Here is a 23357-nt window from a genome sequence, read left to right on the forward strand (position 1 = left end):
TTATTTTTTTAAATTGTATTTTATTCTGTTAACAAATAACTTGGTTTTGATATTGTAATAATTAAATTCTATTTTAATGTACTATTTTTGTATGCTTTTAATTGTACTGTTTTTTAATGCTGTGAGCTGCTCTGAGTCCCAGTTTTGGGAAAAGGACAAGATATTGTTATTGTTAATAATAATAATGATAATAATAATAATAGGACAATTTTTATAAGTACTGTTTGACTGCTTACCATTTTATCAGGAGTCTGATGAATACAATGCTGAAATATGGATTCCTCCAGACTTTGGTATACATTTTAGGAAGCTAACATTAGTAGGCCATAGTGTATATAATGTTAGCTCCAGTGCTGATGTAGAATAATACAGTATCTTGTCTTTAACAACTGTTTGGAAGATAATGGCCCAAAGTACTGTTTCTTCCTTAAGAGAGGGTTTCATGAATGTTCTCAGGAAACTTATTATTTTTGTACTAGATGCTGTTATAGTCTAGGGACAATTCTGAACCAAGCTTTGATAACTGGAATCCCTACATAGCTTGAGGAAGACAAACCTGAAAGGGCATGGCCTCTTCTAGAGAAAAAGACATTTTCAGTAGCTCTCAATATTGTCTCTTTGGAAATTTAACAAACCCTGGGCATTTTCTACAAGCCCATACTTACCAGAATGTGCTTCCAGATTCTAAAGTATGGCAATCATTTGTGTATTTGTAATACTTTAGCAGAAATAATTGAATTTTATATATTTTTCAACTACACCATTAAATATCCCTACTCTCAGGATACAGCAAGCTAAAGGAGAGTATTTTCTTTTTTCCATTATTGGCAATGATATATTTCCACACTGCTAAAAATCTGATTACGACAGCCAAATTCTAGTTGGTCCAAGCTGTCACCCCATTTAAAGAAAGCTGGCTCCACACCTGGGACCTCCTTCAATACAAATGTGGTTATGCAAAATGACAATGTACACAGCCCAAATTTTAAGTAATTTATTTCAGTAGGAAAATTGTATTTTTAAGTTCGTATTTTAAGCCATGTTGAAATAGCTTATGCACACACACAATTCAAACACACACGCACACAGAGTAAAGTATTAAAAATCAGAAGGCAAAAAGGACAAGGAACAGCCAAACTGCACATCACTCATAGAGGTCATAGTGCATTCAACCCTCATCAAAATGGTGCTTCAGGTCAATAGAGAAGGAAATACATTAAAAATAGCTTGTGTTTAACATAATGTAGACTTTGTGTGCACATAAATTGAAATATTATTTGAATGGCTGTATGAATTTCTTTTTTACCAGTAAGGGGTAAAAAAGACAAGAGTACACTAAACGCTCTCTTCATCTTCCATTGATCAACTAGTAGCAGGCTTATGAGTAACTCTAGAGGGAGAAAAAAGATTCATTTGTAATTTGATTTCTTCACTGCAGAGCCTTAGATAAATTCTTTGCTTCTAGGTTACTCAACAATGCCTAGACCAAACTCTTTGCTGAAGAAAGCCCATCTTTGTAATACCTACCTCTATATGAGGTATTACCCCCTTTCACAATCTGTAGCTATGAACAGTTTGTGTGCTTTATCATAGTTGCAACGGAATTATTCTTTATTTTTAAAGATATATCCTACTTAACAATCCCCTAGGAATGAAGAAATGTGACTAAATGGTCTGGAGACTGTTATTTAGGAATGTTGAGTTTTATTCTACTTTAATTTTGCTTGCCAGAATCTAAGTTTAAAGAAAAATCAATAAGCTACTTGAAATGTTTTAGGAAGGATCTTTTTTCTGAACAGATTTCCATAGTGAAAAAACAGTTTCTAAAAGGAAATACCTTCTGTAGAAATGAGTAACAATATTCCAAACAGAAAGAATATAGTTCTGATTTCCTCATGAATGTAATTTGGCAATTACTCTCTACAGAAAACTAAATTATGCAAATAGTGAAATACGGAAGGCTTTTTTACCTGTAGCTATTAGACCTCAGGTTTCAGACACAACTTGCTTCTTTTTAAAACATTAGGTCATTAGTATGATAACTGGCATTGGAAACTTTGAGATTCATAACAAGACAGTTTAGTATCTACCTTTATGAACCAATTAATTTTACAGAAACTGTTTTTTACTATCCTAAAATCTCAGATTGGCAAGGAAAAAAATATATCCAGAAATTATTTTGGTGACTATTTTAAATGAACTAGAGGACTTCCTCAGACATTCATTCACTGGGTGAAAACTCAGCTCCTATGTGACATTCGAAACACAATCGCGAGGCATAGCACTATCCAGACTACAGATCTACTATAAATATTTGCTTTAAAAAAACTAAAGAGTGGAATGAATTGAAATTTCCCCCAATTAAACACGGAGATCTTTAGATCAATTAAAAAAAAGTAATTGTGAATTTCAGAACAAAAGGGAGATGAGGATTGAGCTACTCTGTTGGCTGTACAAATTCCATACATTTAACTGGGGATTGTGTGTGGCTCCTGTGAAAACTTATTTTGCATGAATGGGGGAATGCATAGTAATAGTCCTTAGTGAATTGCCCCCACCCACCCCGGTCTTCAGACAGGTATTTAAGGCACTGACAAAAATCTTATACCGGCATAACATGCCCATCAGCTTATGATGGGCAGGCAATGGTATTCACCTTTGAAGGGATTTATCATGTTTGCTTATATTTTGAACAGCAGCTTTCAATCTTAGACACAAGCCATTTTTAATGGGACAAAGGAGGAACCTGGAGTACACAAGCTCTGGAAAGTCTGATTTTTCAGGGGAAAATAAAGCTGGTTATTTAGTGCCAATCTTAGTATCTTCAACCTTTCATAGCACACTGGGGAAAGAAAATCAGGATTAATTATGTTTAGGAATGAAAAAGGGAAATGTACAAAAAGATGAGGGAAAAGATGCAACTGGAAGAGCCGTAGGAAGATAATCTCGTGACTAAGCTTATTTGGAAAAAGATTGGTGTATGAGGGATTTATACACTCATACAGGAATGTGCTTCAAAATTTGGAAGTAAACTATGAGTTGCACTTAATCATAAGCATTCTTTTATGTTGTTCTTTGTATCTGGTAGTGCTGTGCCTCTAGTAACAACATTCACAAATAAGAATTTATGTTTTAAGTGTATTTTACACAAGAAATGTGTGCAATATCTTTTTGGTGTTATGCGCTCTACCTAGGAAAATACAGAAACTTCTTTTGGGGTTATAATAATCTCTACTTTGGAAAATATGCCCAAATAAAAACATTTTTGCAGTGTTGATTTTCCCCTCTATGCTTAGATCAGAAAAATTATTTGTCAAGTGTTTTTGGTTGCTGTTCCATCACTTGATCTACTGCTTGGCTGAGAGATGACATGAAATCAGCCTGATGGTATTACTAATCTTACATCCCATTGGCTAATCAAAAATCAACATGGTAACGACAAATGACTGAGGATAAAAGTTCCACATCATTGAGCAAAACAAATGTTTCTAACAATTTGTTGTATGGAAAATGAATATATGGATTTTATGAAATCAACCCTAATCCGAGCCATCTAACAGAGGTTCACCAATCAAGGTACAGATGGTGGAAAGGTGGGAAGGGAGTATGTTAAAGGAAAACTTGGTACAAGAGGAAGGTATTCTATATTTTTCTACTTGTGTAGGATTTTTTTTTAAAGTTTGTTTTTGGAATTAAGCATTATGATAATCATAGGATGTTTTAAATCATCTTATTTATGGGTTGACTGAAAATATATTCTGGCTCAAAATGCACACTGAACCACAGTAGCACAAGCAGTGTTCCCATGTTCTATTTGGCTTTGTATTCACAGAATTCAAGCACACGACTCAGATTGTGCACTCCAACTGTGCGGATCACTGCATTAAAACTAGCATTCATATTAAACACTGCTTGACCAGGCTTAGGCGCAATCATAATATACCATGAAACAAATATATCTATATAGCGAACCACCAGTGTTTTAAGATATAATAAAAATTAGAACCCCCTATATTCTCAGTTCTTCAGTGCCTAATAAATTTGAGTCAGAATTCCTGTTTGTGTTAAAAACTCACCCAGCTACCTCAAGAATTTGAAAAGGTATTAGTACCAGTAATCACAAAACTTTGTTCAGAAGCAGACGGGTCTAGCAGTTTTAAAATGTGACACTTGTTTTGAAGTAATTCTATCAAAATAAACAAGCTAATGTTCCTTCAAAAGATGTATGAAGATCTTAAAAACTTTGCCTATTTTTAAATCTAAAAATCTTGGGAAGGGATATTTCGTGTATGTAAAATAATTTAAGAATCTTAGCCTTGAAAAATGACCCATGACAGACACATATGATACTGGTGTGGTGGCCTAAGGTCTGAAATGCATGGGCCAAGGAAAGTGGCTTCTGGCCGCTTTGGGGGGTGTGATGTTTAAATGATGCATGCCCCCCAAAGCATCCAGAAGCTGTGACAAAGCTGCTCTAGGGGGATAAAAGCTGGCTCAAAAAGGAGTTGATTTGGGTCGACTCCTGGCCGGTGTGGCTTTGAATGGTGGTGGTGGCCTGATCTCAGCCAGAGGCTGCTCTTTAACGGCCACCTGCTTCATCCCTAAATTAACCTAAATTAATGTGGGATAAAACATAAAATGAATAGAAGTAAATTAGTCAAAAACTCTGAAATTGTTGCAACCCTCTGTTAATCCAACAAACAAGATTATGTTTTTCATTTTTAACTAATAGGCTCCTGTGAATACATTACATTTGTCTCTTAATAAAAAACACAGTTGAAGGCAGTCATGATAACGTGCACAGTCTGCCTTTGAAACTTATCCTAAGAACATATAAAAAGTCTGTATGGGAAAAATAAATCAACCATTAATCTGATTTCATGTTATCTTTACTGAATTTTTTCCTTTAAAGTGAGATTTTGATATGATGAACTAATTTTGTGACTACTATGAAAGACTGTGTAGACAGAAGTGAATTATGTCATAGAATAAAGTTGAAATGAATGATGGAGTATGTGGTATACAATGACCTGGACAGCAAATTAGTAAATTCATCAAGTTCCACAGTACCACTTGTCAAAACCTAAAGCAGTTTCCATGTGAAAAAATGTCATGTGAACTATTTTTAGCAAGATCAGCACCATTTGGCTCCCAGTTGCATCTTTCCACAAATAAAAATATTACAAACAAATTTTACAAACCTGTATCTACACTAGTGTTTTTTCTCTTTTTTTTAAACGCATAAAAAACCCAAAATGCCACAGGGTTAACTACCACAAAACTAAAAAAAGGAGGAAAAAGCACACACACGTATAGTGTTTTTTCTTTAAAAAAACTTACTTTGAAAAAGAAACACACAATAATTTTAAAAACTGGAAAGTATGTTGTGCAAACTTTGTACAGTAATACTGATGGCTATGAAGAAGTTTCCATGAAACACCCTATGTGTTATTGTGGAAGAAGCATACTAAAAGTGACTCAGAACAAGCAAGTTTCCCTTTTTGAAAATTCTGAAGCTAGTTTCTGCAAGATCAGAATTAAGCATTCATTCCCCAATAATACAGAATAGGACAAATTAAATCTATTTAAAAAAAAAACAACACAACTTTTCTCATAGGAAAAAATGATTGGATTTTAAACATTTTGTTAGTTTAAAATAATTTTTCACTGCAATTTGAGGACACCTTTTATGCCAGATTTACTGTATCCTCTGCACATCTGCCAGTCTCTTCTCTGTCTCACCAGGAGGAAAAACATTGTTGAGAAAATGTGGACTCTGGAAAGATGAATCGGTAAAACTCTATTCTGGATCAGATTTTTTTTAAAATTACACATCTCTGAATAAAGTTAATTAGTATAGAGTATAAATATAAATAGCCTGTATACGATTCTTCCTTTATATACTGGATTGGGTTGCAATAGGCAACTTACCTACACTTGCCTTGTTTACATTTCATGGTAAGGTTCACCTTCTGAAGGCCTTACCATGAAATTTTCAAAGCATATTCCAATGCATTTCCAGGTAAGCACACATAGAAAAACATGACAAAAGAAAACTCTTCTGTGCACCAGATATTCTTCATGAATATGGTCAAAAAGACTTAGAAAAGAAAGCATATGTAATGCAAGTATTTTCATATAAAGATTAATCCGTCCTATTCTATTTTTATCCCATTTATGCTTTTTCTTGTGTCATGTTACTACTTTTTTCCTGATTATCTGGGATTTGTACTTTGAGATTGCTAAACCAACAGCAAATGCTTATTTTACAACCATCTGGATTTTGGATTGGTTATATATATAAACGTAAATCAAATTCCTAATTTCACATAACAAATACTTCTCAATTTGTAAGAAGACAGAAGTAATCTCAGTGTCATTAGTGGCAATCCTCCCTCCCCAAATGAAGGGCTAAATAACTCATGGAAGAGCGTCAATGGGGGAGAGAGAGATCTTATTGTGGAATTAAGAGTGTGGCCTGTTTTAGATATACTGTATTGAGGAAGAAAAGCTCAGTTCTGATCCACAGACACTTCCCAAAGCTGGCTTTACAAAATCATGTAGATTGTTTTTGTCAGACAAGAAAAGGAGAGTGTGATGTTTAAGTATTCAGCTGTTGTGCCACTTGCAGGAAACAAAATCAAGTTCTGCAAATTCAGTGCTTTGTGAAAAGATAAGAAACTTGCATATATTACAGGTCTTACATTCTAAGCCAAAACATACTAAGTTGCGCTCCCGATTATCTGAGGCCAACAAAAGTTGAAACAGATTGAGGGATGCAGGTACCATCTGCACATTCTTCAAGAACACACATGCTACATCCTTGCAAACCTGCCCTTGACACAATCCCTTCTCTACAACAAGAAAAACTGCGAAGAAAGCCGGGATTTTAAATTAAAAGCTAACACAAATGCAAACTAACTACAATCTATTTAACCTAACCCCCACAGCACCGCCAGCGAATTCACACACATACTATTTGGTGTTTCATGTTGGTTTTCCTTGCATTCTTTAAGGCAGTGGTTTCCACAGGTCAGTTCAGAAAATATTAAGTAGCAGTCCATGGCAGTTCATGTTACATTTCCATCCCCTGAATTCTTAGTGCTTTTTTGTTCTTATTTTTTCTCTATTTCTGAGGTTTGAAACTCTGTTTAGTATCTTTGTTCTGGCCCAGAAGTATAGCTGGTATGCTTTCACCAGGACCTTCCTCCGCAGACTCCTCAGACAAATCCTCTTGGTTCAGGTACTGAAGAAGCTTGTCACTCAAACGTCATCAAGTTGGCAGGAACCTAAACACACATGCAATGGTTTTGTAGGATAAATTAGATATTCGGCCTATGTGGCCTGAGTTTAATGTAGTTTTACTGCTATGGCGAACAAACCATGAGAAGCCCTGAGCATGAAGGCTGTCAGATTCAAACTTGGGAAACTGTGGCAAGTTTGAAGGATGGCTTTGGAACTACCAAGTTCTAGAATCCATTTTGGTTATAGCCAACCACAGTTTAAACAAATCAATTACCAGAATACTTTAAAGATAGAAGCAGATGGCTCTGATCTCCTTTATTTGGTGTGCAAAAGAAGAAAAGTGTGAAACACATGGAGCTGAGGCTTCCAAGAACCACATAGTTGAAAACCAAGTTCCATATTAATATCTCCCATCTCGGGCAAAGTGAGTAAATGAGCTGGTTGCTGATCAACTGTAATCATGCTTGAATAAAGCTGAGTTTCTAAATCTGTTTCCATCTAGTCTGAGGCCTGGTTTTAACACAGAAACTACCTTAGTCACCTTGTGGAATAACCCCTAGGAAAAGAGGAAAGGAGGAAAGAAGAGAGAGATAGAAGCAAAGCAGCATGACCCTGTTGGTTCTCTTGAGCTCTTAGCAGCTTTTGGTATTACTGAACATGACTTCCTGAATTGACTGTCAAAGTTGGATGCACTATTTTACAGTGGTTCCACCCCTATTTGGATTAGCATTTCAAGAAGGTAGCACTGGGCATCTATTTCTCTTCACAGCAATTTAACAACCATGTAAAATTATTGGGGGAAGTTATCTGGGAACTGGGGTGGGAGCAGTCTCTGCATGATAAGTAGGTTATCTTTGTTATCATATGAGTGGAGTACATTTGAGGGAATAAAATATAGAAAAGTATAGCTAGATCTGAAGGCAATTCCTAGAAATGTACAAAACTATATTCAGTACAAAGATCAGAATATAGGTATCAGGGGAGAGGGAAATGAGGGGGAGGAGAAGTTAGTTTCACAGGGGTAATTATCTAAAAAAATTAGCTAAATTGTGTCATGTAACAATTATGCAATATTTGACAGATAAAATATGAATACATTTACAATTAAAACTATGGTGTCCTGTTTCATTCTTCTTGGAAAGTACTATAGTCGGCCCTTCCCTTACTCAGGGGATCTGTTCCGGACCTCCCGTGTAAGGAAAAAATGTGTACACTCAAGTCCCATTAGAAGTAAGGCACACACACGTATAATGTGGGCGCACTGTAATTTGATGGTGAAATTCTTATGTTCTCTTGCACAACCTTACCGAAATCCACAGGACCAGATCTGGGTTTTTAAAATCTCCCCTAATGCACATAATGGTAGCTGGTAATTTCATGGCTTATATGTGAAAATGGTGTGAAATCTTCCATGTTATTTTGATACCTCATGCACTGAAAATGTACATTATGGACCCATACAAATGACATATCTTTTTGCATATACTAACCCATAGTATATACTAACTTATATAAGTTATACATTTACACATTTGAAAAGAATAAGCATTCTATCATATCCTAGGAATGTGAATGGAACAACTGGTTAGTCAATGTACACCTGCTCACTACTGGGAGGACTTGCTTAATACTTGGTTCTCATTTCTAGTTGCCAAATAACTTACTGTTCATGTTCTCTTACCTGTTGTCTGTTGCTTTGGCAGGCAGCGCTCAGATGCTTGAACCACAGCATTGCATTCATTCTGTTACCAGCTTGAAATTTGTATGAGTTTCCTAAATTTTCCACAAATTTTATACATGAATAGAATCATAAATGCAGTTCAAACACAATGAAGACAAGCTCTAAGCTTGCCATGAAGAAGTTATAATTTGGATGTATTACAGCATACAGCTCCCCTATGGACATTTTTAACACACACAGGTTGTTTAAGAAGACACTGCTTACATTCTACATGCAGCCCAAAGCTATTTTAGGCCCTATGTGTGCTGCCAAATTTTGGTGGTACTAAGGCAGTGGAGTGTGTGCATGTGTGTGCGTGCAACCTGCAGAAAGAAAATGGCCCTTGACTCACTGAGGTTGTCCACGCTGGTATGTTGCTCTGTGACCTTTATAAACAATTGTAAATGATTCATTCACAAAGAGGAGAGCTCTCTTCTGAGCAGGCAAGACCATTCTGAGAAGCAGCATCCTGGCATATACAGTAGCTAGCAATTCTTAAACTGATAAAATATTCTAGACCAGCTGAACGTGCCACATTCTGTGTTCTGAGATTATGGATGTGAAGACCTGTCACTAAAAGTAGGGATGGTAATGCCAAAATCACTAACATGGTGGGTGAAGAAACTTTACTTTCAAAACTGCTTGCAGTCAGTATTCCCCTTGCTACTTTCCAATAGTGTGGGAAATTGGAAACAGATTGTTTTTAAAGAAGGCAATTCCATGAAATGTTCTAGAGGCTTCTCGATATATGAACAAATATCCATTAATGATTTTAACAGTTACGGCTGAAATTCTTTTCACCTGCAGTGCTATCTTGAAGAAATGCTTCAAATAAAACATTTCGAAATGTAATTTGAAAAATAGCAGCTCCAGCAGGCGCTGGGAAATAGACTGGAAAAGTCACGCAAGTATTTGGGAACAGCTCTTTTTTTAATTTGTTTCATATGACTATTTCTGATTTTTAAATATTTTATTGTATGCTTCTACCATTTGTATGCCTAATCCAAAGTACACTGGAATCTCTTTGGACTAAAATATCAGGTATATCTTTTGTAAATAATGTCAAAACATTTCTAAATATCCAGATAGTTGGTTTAAAAAAAACATTTTAATAGTGTCAATGTTGTCCTCAGATTTATTACTTCCAGAACTAACAGCCCTCCCCTACAACAAGACTACTGATGCCACTGACCTTTCTCAGAATCTGTGAGCAGGAAGAGATCTGGATGCTCTGGATCATCAGCCATCATGACCATCCACCCCACCACCGACACATTCTTACTTGGTGTAGACTTGAACTGGGAAGGATAACAAAACCAAGAAAACCCCAACAACACAGAATTAAAAGAATGTAATAGATATCAGCAGGAAATGTATTAAATATTACTCCCCCTGAAAAAAAGTAGATTTCCCCCCATTATGCTGTTACAATGCAAAGAAATTGAGGGTAGGGACTATTTGTCATTGATTTTTCAATTATTCCATTGGCAAGGGTGCCCTGAGTATCATGTGACTCTCTTGCTAGTGCAGAGGTACAACTTTCCATTTCTACTAGACTCCCTGTGCTCACTGAAAATGTGGTCTAGAGGATTTGGGCTACCTTGTTGTCCCTCTTCCTGCTGCACCACAGCTCTCCGATGCAGAAGAATCTACTGAGAGTCTGTGCAGTAATTTCAAGACCTCAAGAGAAGTTGGGTCTTTTCATCAAAGTATGCACTTGTTGCACTTTGATTCTAGATTTCGTTCAAAGTAATTATGTGAACCCTTAAACCCTTAAAGCTTGGGACCCACAACCTTCAGAACTGCATTTCTTCACATGGTCCTCCAGTTATCCTTTCAGCCATTACTTTAGACAACCATGCTCATGAAGTTAGGTAGGGATCCACAGGGTCTACATTATTTATTTAATTTATTTTTAGTGGTTGGACCTGTTTTGCAAAATGCTGTGCTCAATGTGATTAATCAGATCCCAAAAATGTATGATTCCATAGCTCTTTAAAAAGCTGTTTGGTTAAAAGTTTAATTTACTTTTTAATGTACACGTACAGTCCACCCTTCCCTTATATAGGGGATCCGTTCTATATCCCCCCATGTGCCCCATTCAAGTGCCTCTGGAGGCATGCCGGTGGCATGCAGGGCGCACGCCGCAGAAACGCACACTATTGTTTCCTTTTGGCGTGCGCCTCCCTCACTTCCATTGCGGCTTCCAGTGGATGCTGGAATCTGCGTAAAACGCGCCCGTGTATAACGCAGGCGCACTGTACATGGTTTTAAGTTGCTGTAGCCATTTTAAGTTATTTTACCTTGCTACTTAGATTCACCTCTTTAACCAGCTTCAAAACGGAGCTGAAGACCATCCTGTTCAGAGAAGAGTTCCCAGCCATTGCATAATTGTCACTTGCTATTTGATGTTCTTTTGTTGCCTGTTTTATTGAATCATTTCCTGTATTGCTACGTATTTTATATGTATTACCCTACTAGTGAGGCAGGCTAGCTCCAACAGGCCTCCCTGGAAGAAGATTAACCATCCATTAAGAAGCCAAGCCCTCCCTCCAGTCCATCTCCCCTGATCCAGGCCTCGGAGGCAGAGAAGAACTGCTGGACCTCATCCCCTTCCCCTCCACCACTCCCTTCTCCTTTTGTGTTGTGTCTTTTTAGATTGTAAGCCTGAGGGCAGGGAACCGTCCAATTAAAAAGATTCTATGTACAGCGCTGTGTAAATTTACAGCGCTTTATAAATAAAGGTTAATAATAATAATAATAATAATAATAATAATAATAATAATAATTTGGAATGGGAAAATGACCTTTGCCCTAAAGGTTTTCTACTGAACTCTATTGCCTCATTACCTTTCTTGCTATAGATTCAACATTTCTTGCCCCACTTCCTTTCTTTTTTATTTACAGTGTTAAAATGTTTGGGACCTGGAACAGCTCCCCCCACAACTGGAAGTGATTGGAAATGGTATATACAGCCAATCCCAAACATGATTGTGCTATCCTCCTGCCCTTGGACACAGCCCATACCTAATTAGAGATGTCAGGGACTGAATCCAGGACCTTTTGGAAACCATGTAATGTACCTCTGAGTTATGATTCCATTTGTTTTCAGTGTAAATACAGTCCACCCTCCAATATGTGGAGATCCGTTCTGAAGCTGCCTCCCCGTGTATGGGGAATAGAGCGTATGCTCAAGCACCATAGAAAATAATGGGGCGTGCGCTTGCAGTGTGTGCAGGTACACACCCCATTACTTCTGCTGGGGCTTGCCTTCTGCGTAAGCTCTAAGCCACGGAAGGTAAGCCCGCCTACGGGGAGGGCCATCTGTAATTCACACGATCAGTTGTGAACTATCAAACATTGACAATCAAGCAATGAGAAGCCTAGTGATGTAAATGTATTTTTGTGAGTAAGTTCTACTATAAAAGTGTCATATCAACATGTTTAGCCTGTGTGAACATGAATTAATATTTGTTTTTGCTCACTGCCATCTACTCAGGGAAAGCAATTTCATTATATCACTCTATTTAGCTGCTAATTTGAAACAGAATTTAAAAGTGTTTCACTCTTTACACAGAGAATATGCATGTCACAGTGATGGTAACATATTAAACAGAAACACTTAATGTGCGTCTTGCTGTGTGTTTCATATGTATTTTGATAGAAAGAAAGGAGACTCTCCACCCCAAACGTGAAATATCATTCTGGATTTGTAAAAGTATTATAATTTAATGAATATGGATGTAACAAATTTAATTCTTAATGAGTGAAGACAGAAGGCAAAAAATATTTATACATCTACTGTAATGCTTGGTAGTAGAGATAACCTTCTTAGTTTGAAACCATTTGGAAAAAAATTAGTCATGGTGACTCCAAATAAAAGTAATTGACCTCTGGAAGTCAGAAAAAATAATATGCTCACTAGAGATTGAACTTAAATTTTCATAAACTAGTTTTGTGTTCATGCATTAAAGCCCAGAAAGATTCAAAGTGCTAATGCAATGTACCACTGCTGAGTAAATCCTGGAGGGTCTACCAAGACTACTTTTATTCTGTGTCATAGCTACAATCTATATTGTGCTTTGGTATGCGCTTTTTGTTTGCAAGACCAATCCAGCTGAACTCATAATGCTACTTACACAGCTGTATAGATTTGGATCTTAAAGTAGGAAGATTACAGATTCAGAAATTGCATTCCACAATTATTACTGCACAGCTGGACAGCAGAAAATCTCAAAGGAAAGGCTAAGATAGAAAAGGAGGGAAATAGGCAAAACATCCATAAAATAAAAGCAGCAAAATAGTTGGGTTTAGAACATACAATACTCCCGATGAAAGAAGAGAAATGAAAACGTTCATCCTATTGCCAAGGGAGAAAAGGCAGAGCACTATCCTGGAAAGGATCAAGGTAGCCAAATGGTGGAGAGAGAAGGAGAAAAGGAAACTAGGACTCCAAAGACATTTTGAACATTAATTTCCAGAAAACCTGTTTCAGCTGGATTATACCTATGGATAAGATCATGCTAATGGAAGATGTAATATAATATTATACATACATGTTTTCTCTCTGTTGCCTTCAAAGACTTTGCAGCATAATAGAAAAGCTGAGTTCCACACAGAGCTGCCCAGTATTTTGTCCAAGATGCTACCTGCAAAGGAGCAATCAGATTAATACCTCCAAGAGGCCCATTCATCTCATTTTATTCATTTAAATTTTTGCCCTACCCACATTTCAAGTTATCTGAAAACAAAATTAGCTACTCTAATCCCTTCTATCACAATCAGTTTGCCAAATATTTGCTTATAACAGAGCTTCATCCATTTATTATTGGATGCAATATACCAATACTATAATGATAAATGAAAATGTTTGCATGTCTGCCTTTGGCAGTCATGCTAATCAGGATACTGTACCAGGCATTTCAAAATTTGATGGAGTTGTTTTGGTTGTCATGCAAGTAGCAGTGCAAAATTTCAAGTCAAAAATTCAAATGGAGAACCTCTAGAAGCAATAAATGCGTACAATCTATAAATCATCAGAAAATCCTGGTTGTTGATGTTAACTTATGGTGACCCTATAAATGAGAGACCTCCAAGTCAGCCTATCATTAACAGTCCTGCTCAGGTCTTGCACACTTAGGGCTGTGGCTTCCTTGATTGAGTCTATTCATCTGGAATTTGGTTTTCCTCTTCCTACTGTCTTCTATCTTATCAAGCATTATTGTCTTTTCTAATGAGTCTTGTCTTCTCATGGTATGTCCAAAGTACAAGACTCTCAGTTTAGTTATCTCAGCCTCTAGGGTGAGTTCTGGCTTGATTTGTTCTAGGACCCATTTGTTTGTCTTTTTAGCAGTCCTGGGTATGCACAGAACTCTCCTCCAGCACCATATCTCAAATGAGTTGGCTTCTTCCTATCAGCTTTCTTCACTATCCAGGTGTCACAACCATATATAGAAATGTGAAATATGATGGCATGAACAATCCTAACTTTAGTATTCAATTATATATCTTGACACTTCAGGATCTTGTCTAGTTCCTTCATAGCTGCCCTTTCAAGTCCTAATCTTCTGATTTTTTTTTTTTGCTGGATTATCTGCATTGTGATTAATAACTGAGCCAAGGTAAGGAAAATAATACCTGCCCTTGCACTTTGTTCCTTGACTTTCTTCAGTAATCATTCCAATTCTTTGCTATTTTCTGCTAGTAGTATGGTGTCATCTGCATATCTTAAATTGCTGAAGTTCATTCCTCCAATTTTCACACCTCTTTCCTCCACGTCTAAACCACCTTTAGGTATGATACATTCAGCATACAAGTTAAACAGATAGGATGACAAAATGCACTCTTGCCTGAAATCCCTTGCCAATTGGAAACCATTCTGTTTCTCCTTATTCTGTTCTCACAGTAGCCTCTTGTCCTCTGTACAGGTTATGCACTAGGATAATCAATGGTGTACACCCAATTCTTTAAGAGTGTACCATAGTTTTTGTGATCTACACAATCATTGCTATAACCTACAAAGCAGAGGGTGATTTTCTTCTGAAAGTCTTTGGTCCACTCCATTATCCAATATGTGTTTGCAAGGTGATCTCTCATGCCTCTTCCTTTTCTGAACTGAACTCAGACACCTGGCAATTCTCATTCGATATATGGTTAAAAGCTTTTATTGTAGAATTTTGAGCATCATTTTGCATGCTTGGAAGATTAATGCAATGATTGATTGCAATCCCTGGTGTCCCTTTTCTTGTGAATTGGAAAGTCTATTGACTGTTTCCAATCTGTGGGGCATTGTTTTGTTTTTCATATTAGTTGACAGATTTTAGTTAGTACTAGAGTAGATTCTGTCTCTACAGCTTGAAGCAGCTCTACTGGTTTGTTACTGATTATTTATTTCTCCCAAGTGCTTTCAATGCAGCTTCTATTTCTTTTTCTAAAATTGTGAGTTCATCTTCAAATGGTCCTTCCTTGAATGAATCTGCCATCCTTTCATCTCTTTTATATTGTTCTTCAGTGTATTGTTTCCACTAGCTGGTCATAGAACATCCCCACTCTTGGTCCTGTTGTTTTTGTCAGGGATTTGAAGGTTTAAAACACAGCACACAGGGAAATGCTTGATGTGTGTGTGTTTGGCCATGAGCATTCAGCAGAGTGGCAAGGCTGATCAGCACAGCTGAAGCTCATTGGCTCAAGGACACTTCAGTGTCCAAGTGCACGTAGCCATGGATGATGAAACATGTGTCTGGATTGCACAGGAGACACATGACATGGTTACACACCTGAACTCACTGGGTTTAGGAGACCACATGGTCTGGAGACTATATAAACCCAGGGGTTGCAAGGGATAGCTTGTGGGTTTGAAGTAGGAGTTGGATTGGTATGTTTTGGAGTTTTAGAGATCTGGTTTTGTATTATAGCACTGTTAATAAAGAGCACTTCGGGGACTTTTGTTTCTCTGGTGGTTTATCAGAAGAAGCTACAGCATCGGTTTGCTGTGTGTCCCCGGAGGTTCCTGCATTGCTGCAGTTCCTGGAAGACATCCAGTTGCTGTCATCCCAATTGGACTTTGGAGCCACGCTTCAGCTTCTGGAAATTGCCAGCTCTGCTACAAGGGTCTGATTTAACCCCAGGACTCGTTTGAGTTGCTGACAGTGGTTGTTGGACCCCAGCAGTTGCGCTGACAGTTTTCTACTTTTATGTTCTAATTGCCATGGTTACCAAGCATGTCTTGTTTTGGTGTGTGATCAATTTCCTCCTGCATCCCAACAAAGAATCTTTCAGTTTCTTTCTTTTCTAGTTGTAGTATAGTCTTGGATTATGATTATATGCATGGGTTTTCCCTGAAGTCTTATTGATATTATTCAGTCAGACTTTGCATTTGCTTCATCTCTCCTCACTATTATTGCTACCCCATTTCTTAAGTTTTCATTATTTGAGTAAAATGCTATGTAATTTTCTGATGCAAAATGGCCCATTCCTGTTCACTTTAGCATGCTCACTCAAAATACAGTTGGCCCTTCTTATACACAGATTTTTTTAATAAAGGGATCCAAGCGTCTACAGTCTGAAAATGTTCAAAAAGTATAAAGTTCAAATATCAAACCTTGATATTCTATTTTTTATAAGGGACACCATTTTGCTATGTCATTATATTTAATAAGACTTGAGCATCCACAGACTATGTTATCCACGGGGGATCTTGGAACCAAACCCCAGCGTATAACAAGGGTCCACCGTATTGCAATGCTAATAATTCCATTTCTTGATTTACAATGTTTAGCCTCCCCGATTCATGTTTCTTACACTCCATGTTCATGTAATACAGTGGACCCTTTGTATACATGAGGGATCTGTTCCAGACCCCCCTGCGCATGGGGAAAAATGCAGGACCTCATGTCCCATCGTTTGATGTGGCCACGTGCTCCCATGGGCGTGTGAAGGACAGGTTGCTCACCTGTAACTGTGTTTCTTCGAGTGGTCATCTGCGAATTCACACAAATGGGTTATTTCTGCGCATGCGCAGCAAACTCGGAAACTTCTAGAATCTCCAGGCAGAAAGTCATGTAACTTTCTGCAGCCTCTTGCAACTTTTTGGCGGTAGCCCCGCCCATCCGTATATAAGACCCCTATCGGCCCGCTCTCCTTCAGTTCCGAATGAGCCGCATAAACCGCGGCAGCAAGCGTTAACAAATGAGCTGACACTGAGGGGATGGATGGGTGGGTTTGTGTGAATTCGCAGATGACCACTCGAAGAAACACAGTTACAGGTGAGCAACCTGTCCTCCTTCTTCGTGGTCTCTGCGAATCACACAAATGGGTTAGACCAGCGAGCTATAGTCAGAGGAGGAGGGAGTGTCCATCATCAAAGATCAAACAGAGAATAAAGTATGTAAACCAAACAACTGTGTCATTTATTTACAATGTAATATGTTCAATGTATGGCAGAAAGCAACACTGCCCTCCCAAAGGCTGCATCTTGCCTGGCCCTGGCGTCCAGCCTATAATGTTTGATTAACGTCATTGGTTGTGACCAAACAGCAGCCTTACACACATCCTCGAGCGGGATCCCTGCTAAAAAGGCCGAGGATGCTGCTACCGCCCTAGTTACATGGGCTCTAACCTGTCCTGGTAGGGGCTTCTTTGCCAGTTCGTAGCAGAGGTGAATGGTACTGGCAATCCACTTGGAAAACCTCTGCGGTGAAACCGGCAGTCCCCTCTTGGCCTCGGAGTAGCATACAAAGAGTCTCTCCGATCGTCTGGTGCCAGCAGTTCTGTCCAGATAGAACGCCAGTGCCCTGCGAACATCCAGGGAGTGCAGCTGGCGCTCTGAGTCCGTGGTCGGGTTAGGGGCTAAGGTTGGCAAAACGATGTCCTGGTTAATATGAAAGGCAGACACCATTTTCGGTAAGAATGAGATGTCCGTCCGGAGGACGACCTTGTCCCTGTGAAAACGTAAGAAGGGCTGGTCCACTCTGAGTGCACACAATTCACCAGCCCGACGGGCTGATATGATCGCTACCAGAAAGGCCGTTTTCCATGTCAAGAGTCTCAGATCTGTGGTAGCTAAAGGTTCAAATGGTTTGGACATCAGAATTGCCAACACGGTGTCCAGGCTCCACTGTGGAGAAGGATCTGCAACTGGTGGATGTAGGTTGTTGAGTCCTTTGAGGAATCTTTTTATGAGCGGGTCCCTGAACAAAGATGGCTTGTCCTGCAATGAGTAATGAGATGAGATGGCAGACAGATAAGCCTTTATGGAACTCAAAGAGAGGCCGGCGGTAGTCAGTGTCATAAGAAAGTCCAGGACTACCGGGATAGAAACGTTAGACAGTGCAATACCACTGGTTCGTAGGAACGAAAGGAACTTGTTCCATTTATATGCGTAGGACCTCTGTGTAGACGGTCTTTGTGCTGCCCTGATGATGTCTCTCACCCCGGAAGGTAGTGATCTCAAAATCGAATCCTCCACGCCACCAACTGGAGGGATTGCATCTCGGGATGGTGAACTTGTCCACCGTGAAGCGAGAGCAAGTCTGGTCTGTGGTCCAGGCAAAGATGTTCTTGGGCTCGTTGTAGCAATGGGGCGAACCATGGTTGTCTGAGCCACCATGGGGTGATCAGAATCGCATTCGTGGAATCCATCCACATTTTTGCTAATACCCTGGTAATTAGCGGGAAGGGGGGAAACAGGTACAAGAGACCGTCTGTCCATTGGAATTGGAAGGCGTTTCCCAGAGAACCGGCTGCACGAATCCGTGAGCAATAGGTCTGTAGTTGAGCATTGCTGGGTGAGGCAAACAGATCCACTATGGGGGTGCCCCATCGCTGAAAGAGAGTGGCAGTTACTTCTGGGTGTAACATCCATTCGTGACATGTTGACCTGGATCTGCTTAACTTGTCCGCCAGGTCGTTTTCGTCTCCTGGGAGGTGAACACAATGAAGCAGTATTCTGTGTTGTATGCACCATTCCCATATTCTGAGTGTGATGTCCAAAAGAGTCTTGGACCTCGTACCCCCCTGTTTGTTGAGGTAGTACATGGTCGTGGTGTTGTCCGTCAGGAGGAGGACCACTTTGTTGGAGAGCAGGTTTTGAAATGCTCTGAGAGCTTTTTCTACTGCTAGCATTTCTAGCACATTGATGTGAAGGTTTGAGTCTTCGTGGGACCATTTGTCTCTGACAGTCAGTCCCAATGTATGGGCTCCCCAGCCTTGAAGAGACGCATCTGTTGTCAGAGTGATGTCTGGTTGAGGTGGGGCAAAGGGCATGCCTGAACAGACGTTGTCTGGCTGGAGCCACCATCGTAACGAGGCTTGGACTTTCCTTGGGATGGTGAGTGTCTTGTCGGGATGGTCTTTCACCGGATCGAAAGCGGAAAGGAACCAAGATTGTACTGGTCTCAGACGTAGTCTTGCCCATGGCGTTACGAAGGTTGTTGAAGCCAAATGTCCCATTGTGACTTGTACTACACGGGCTGGTAGATGTCTGGAATGGAGGCAGGCCCGTATGGTCAGAGATAGGGTCAGGAACCTGGACGGTGGAAGGTAAGCCTTGGCAGCTTGTGAGTCCAACAGCGTGCCTATGAACTCGATCCGTCTGGATGGAGTGAGATGTGACTTTTCTAGGTTGATGCAAATTCCCAATGACCGCAGTAGGCTTTGTGGAAAGTCCATCTGGCGCTGTAGGGACTGTCTTGACTGTGCAGTGAATAGCCAGTCGTCCAGATACGGGAAGACTGCAATTCCCCTCTGACGGAGGTATGCGACTACAGGGGCCATACATTTCGTGAAGACTCTTGGAGCTGACGAAAGACCGAATGGAAGGACCTTGTACTGGAAAAAGTCCTGGCCTACGGTGAAGGCGAGAAATCTGTGATGATCTTCTCGAATGCCAATGTGGAAGTAGGCGTCCTTCAGGTCCAAGGTGGCGAACCAGGAGTCCTTCTGCAATAATGGCAGAATACAAGCAAGAGTTACCATCCTAAAACGTTTGTATACTATGTAGGAGTTTAAGGCACGTAAGTCCAAGATGGGTCTAAGGCCCTCAGGTTTTTTAGGGACTATAAAGTATTTAGAGAAAAAACATGACCGGGCCTGTGATGGATGTACAGGCTCGATAGCACCTTTATCTAAAAGGGAGCGCACTTCGTCGAGAAGGGTGTCCGAGGGGGTAGTATAAATGATGGCTCCGGTGGCAGGGAGCTCAGAAAACTCAAGGGCGTAACCCCATCGAACGATGTTAAGGGCCCAAGAGTCTGAAGTAATAGAGGCCCAGGTGTTAAAGAAAGGCCATAAGCTGTTTACGGTGGTGACGAAATGTGCTGGGGAACTTCAAAAGCGTTTCTTGCCTCTGGTATCCTTCTTTTTATAGCCCTGCTGATAGCGGCCCTGAGATGACTGACGTCGGTACTGATGAGCAGAAGGGGATCTTGACGGTCTGGCCTGATTAGAGGAGTCTTGAGATTGAAACTGACGGTCCGGCTGGTTATAGCGTTGTTGGCCGTGATGGAACCAAGAGCGCTGGCCAGTGTATCTCTGTCGAGCTGGTCTAGATGGAGGAGCTGACATGCCATGTTTTTTGGCGGCGGTTTTCATTCTGTATTTGAAGCTTAATTTCTCATCAGTTTCTTTATTAAATAATAATAATAATAAATTTTTTATTTGTATCCCGCCCTTCCGGACGATCAGGGCGGCTTACAAGATGCAACAAGTGCAAACAAAGTACAAAGGTTAAAAACAAATACAACAATCTTAAAAACAACAATAAAAAGCCCCTTGCCCAACCTCATGGCCACGGAAGAGGAGGGAGGCCCACAGGATATTTAATCGGGGAATGCCTGTTTGAATAGGAAGGTTTTGAGGTCCTTCCTAAATTGGGTCAGGGTGGTAGATGAGCGGAGCTCCATGGGCAGCGTGTTCCAAAGGGCTGGGGCAGCTGTGGAAAAGGTCCTTCTTGAGGTGGAAGCTAGCCTAGCCCCAGGCACCTTCAGCAGTTGCTGCCCAGATGTTCTGAGGGTGCGAGGCGGAATGTACGGAGAGAGGCGGTCCTTCAGGTATCCTGGGCCCAAGCCATTTAGGGCTTTATAGGTGATAACCAACGCCTTATATTGAGCTCGGAAGCGAATGGGCAGCCAGTGGAGGTCTTTTAGTACAGGTGTTATATGGCTGGTCCTGGAAGCACCAGTGACCAGCCGGGCTGCCATGTTCTGTACCATTTGAAGCTTCCGAGTTTGGTATAAGGGTTGCCCCATGTAGAGTACATTGCAGAAATCCAATCTCGAAGTTACCAGAGCATGTACTACAGTTTCCAGGTCCCTCTGGGCCAGGTATGGGCGCAGCTGGCGAATCAGCCGAAGCTGATAACAGGTGCTCTTGACCGTCGCGTTCACCTGAGCAGTCAGGTGAAGCGACGAGTCAAGAAGCACTCCCAAACTGCGCACAGAGTCCTTTACGGGGAGCGTGACTCCGTTCAGGACAGGTGGAACCACCGCCATTCCTGGACCAGGGGAACCTATCACTAGCACCTCTGTTTTCTCTGGATTTAGTTTGAGTCGGTTTTCCCTCATCCAGCCCATTACTGACTCCAGACAGGCCACGAGAGGAGAGACGCCATCCCCAGTCACTGCATCAGTCGGAGACATAGAGAAAATGATTTGGGTGTCATCAGCGTACTGATAACCCCGCGCCCCATGTCTCCGGATGATCTCTCCCAGCGGTTTCATGTAAATGTTAAATAGCATGGGAGACAGAATGGCTCCTTGAGGGACCCCGGTTTTAAGGGCCCGCTCGCTGGAGCACACGTCTCCCAGCTGCACCATCTGGGACCTCCCAGAGAGGTAGGAGCGGAACCACTGGAGCGCAGTGCCCCCGATTCCCACCTCAGCCAGGTGCCCCAGAAGGATACCATGGTCTATGGTATCGAAAGCCGCTGAGATGTCCAAGAGCACCAACAGGGACACGCTTCCCCTGTCAATGCTCAGACGGAGATCATCGACCAAGGCGACCATGGCCGTCTCAACCCCGTGACCCGCCCGGAAGCCAGTTTGAAATGGGTCCAGATAATCCGTTTCATCCAAGATCGCCTGAAGCTGGATCGCAACCGCCCTCTCGATCACCTTTCCCAGGAATGGTAGCAGCGAAACAGGCCGATAATTATTGTGAGCCAGGGGGTCGAGGGAGGGCTTTTTTAGGATCGGTTTTACTATGGCCAATTTGAGATCCGATGGAAATTGCCCATCCCTCAAAGATGTATTAATTATCCGGCGTAACAAAAGTGTTACCGCCGGTCCCCCCGGGCCGCTAACCACGAGGGACAGGGATCAAGAGAGCAGGTTGTTTTCCGAACACTTCCGAGGATCTTGTCCACATCCTCGGTACTCACCAACTCAAACTGATCCAGTGTAACGTAGTCCACGGAGGCTCTGGACACTTCTACCCTAGGTTCTGCCGTAATGTCGACGTTCAGACCTTCGCTCAAACAAGAAGTTTTATCCACGAAAAAGTCGTTAAACAAGTCACAGCAGGCCTTAGAAGGTTCAAGGATCTGGTTCAGGACGGGAGGGAGCTGAGTTAGCTCCCTGACCACCCTGAACAACTCTGCCGGACGCGACTCCGCGGACGCAATACGAGCACCATAGAACGAGTTCTTTGTTGCTCGTATTGCCTCTCCGTAGTCCTTTAACAGTCGGTCTAGGAGAGTCTTGTCGTTTGAGCAAAGGTGTTTCCGCCAACGGTACTCTAGCCGTCGCAAAACCCGCTTCCTCGCCCGGAGATCTTCCGTATACCAGGGCTTGCGTTTGGAAGCAGGCCTGAGAGGGCGCTTGGGAGCGATTCTGTGTATAGCGCCAGAAAGACCGGTATTCCAAATACCGGTAAGGGCATCAACAGAGTCGCCGTCATTTCCAACCGTGAGCCCCTCTAAGGCTTCTTGGAACCTCTCAGGTTCCATCAGCCTTCGAGGGTGGACCATCCTAACAGGTCCACCACCCCCGGGGGGGATCTGGGTAGAGGCCTTGATTTTCACCTCTAACAGGAAATGATCCGTCCATGACAAGGGGGAAATATTAGCTATTTCCACCCATGGATTTTCCGCCTCCGAACAGAAGACCAAATCAAGAGTATTACCCGCACAATGTGTAGGGCCCTGTATCAGCTGGGACAGGCCCATGGCCGCCATGGTTTCCATGAATTCCCGAGCCGCACCGGATGGAACGTAGCTGGCTGTGAGGGAGATGTTGAAGTCGCCCAGGACAAGAAGCCTGGGGGTCTCCAACATCAGCTCAGCAACCAGCTGTGTCAGCTCGTTAAAGGAGTCCGCTAATGCACGGGGTGGCCGATACACCAGCAGAATCCCTAGACTGTCCCTAGCCTTTAGGGTCAGGTAAATACACTCGATATA

At 41.1% G+C, this 23357-nt stretch overlaps 1 protein-coding gene across 7 annotated transcripts in view; it reads right to left on the bottom strand.

Annotated features, from left to right (window-relative positions):
• Positions 1-980: 980 nt before the first annotated feature.
• Positions 981-23357, bottom strand: part of RALGPS2 (Ral GEF with PH domain and SH3 binding motif 2) — a 160848-nt gene continuing 138471 nt past the window's right edge. For all 7 annotated transcript variants that reach the window (XM_042465681.1, XM_042465680.1, XM_042465677.1 and 4 more), the window contains 4 exons: positions 13522-13614; positions 10158-10263; positions 8927-9018; positions 981-7289 (listed from right to left, as the gene is read on the bottom strand). In XM_042465681.1, the coding sequence (XP_042321615.1) occupies positions 7260-7289; positions 8927-9018; positions 10158-10263; positions 13522-13614 (321 nt within the window). In that variant the 3' untranslated portion in view covers positions 981-7259. The remainder of the gene's footprint in view (positions 7290-8926; positions 9019-10157; positions 10264-13521; positions 13615-23357) is intronic.

The sequence above is a fragment of the Sceloporus undulatus genome, chromosome 4 (assembly GCF_019175285.1).
Source record: "Sceloporus undulatus isolate JIND9_A2432 ecotype Alabama chromosome 4, SceUnd_v1.1, whole genome shotgun sequence".
Lineage (NCBI taxonomy): Eukaryota > Metazoa > Chordata > Lepidosauria > Squamata > Phrynosomatidae > Sceloporus > Sceloporus undulatus.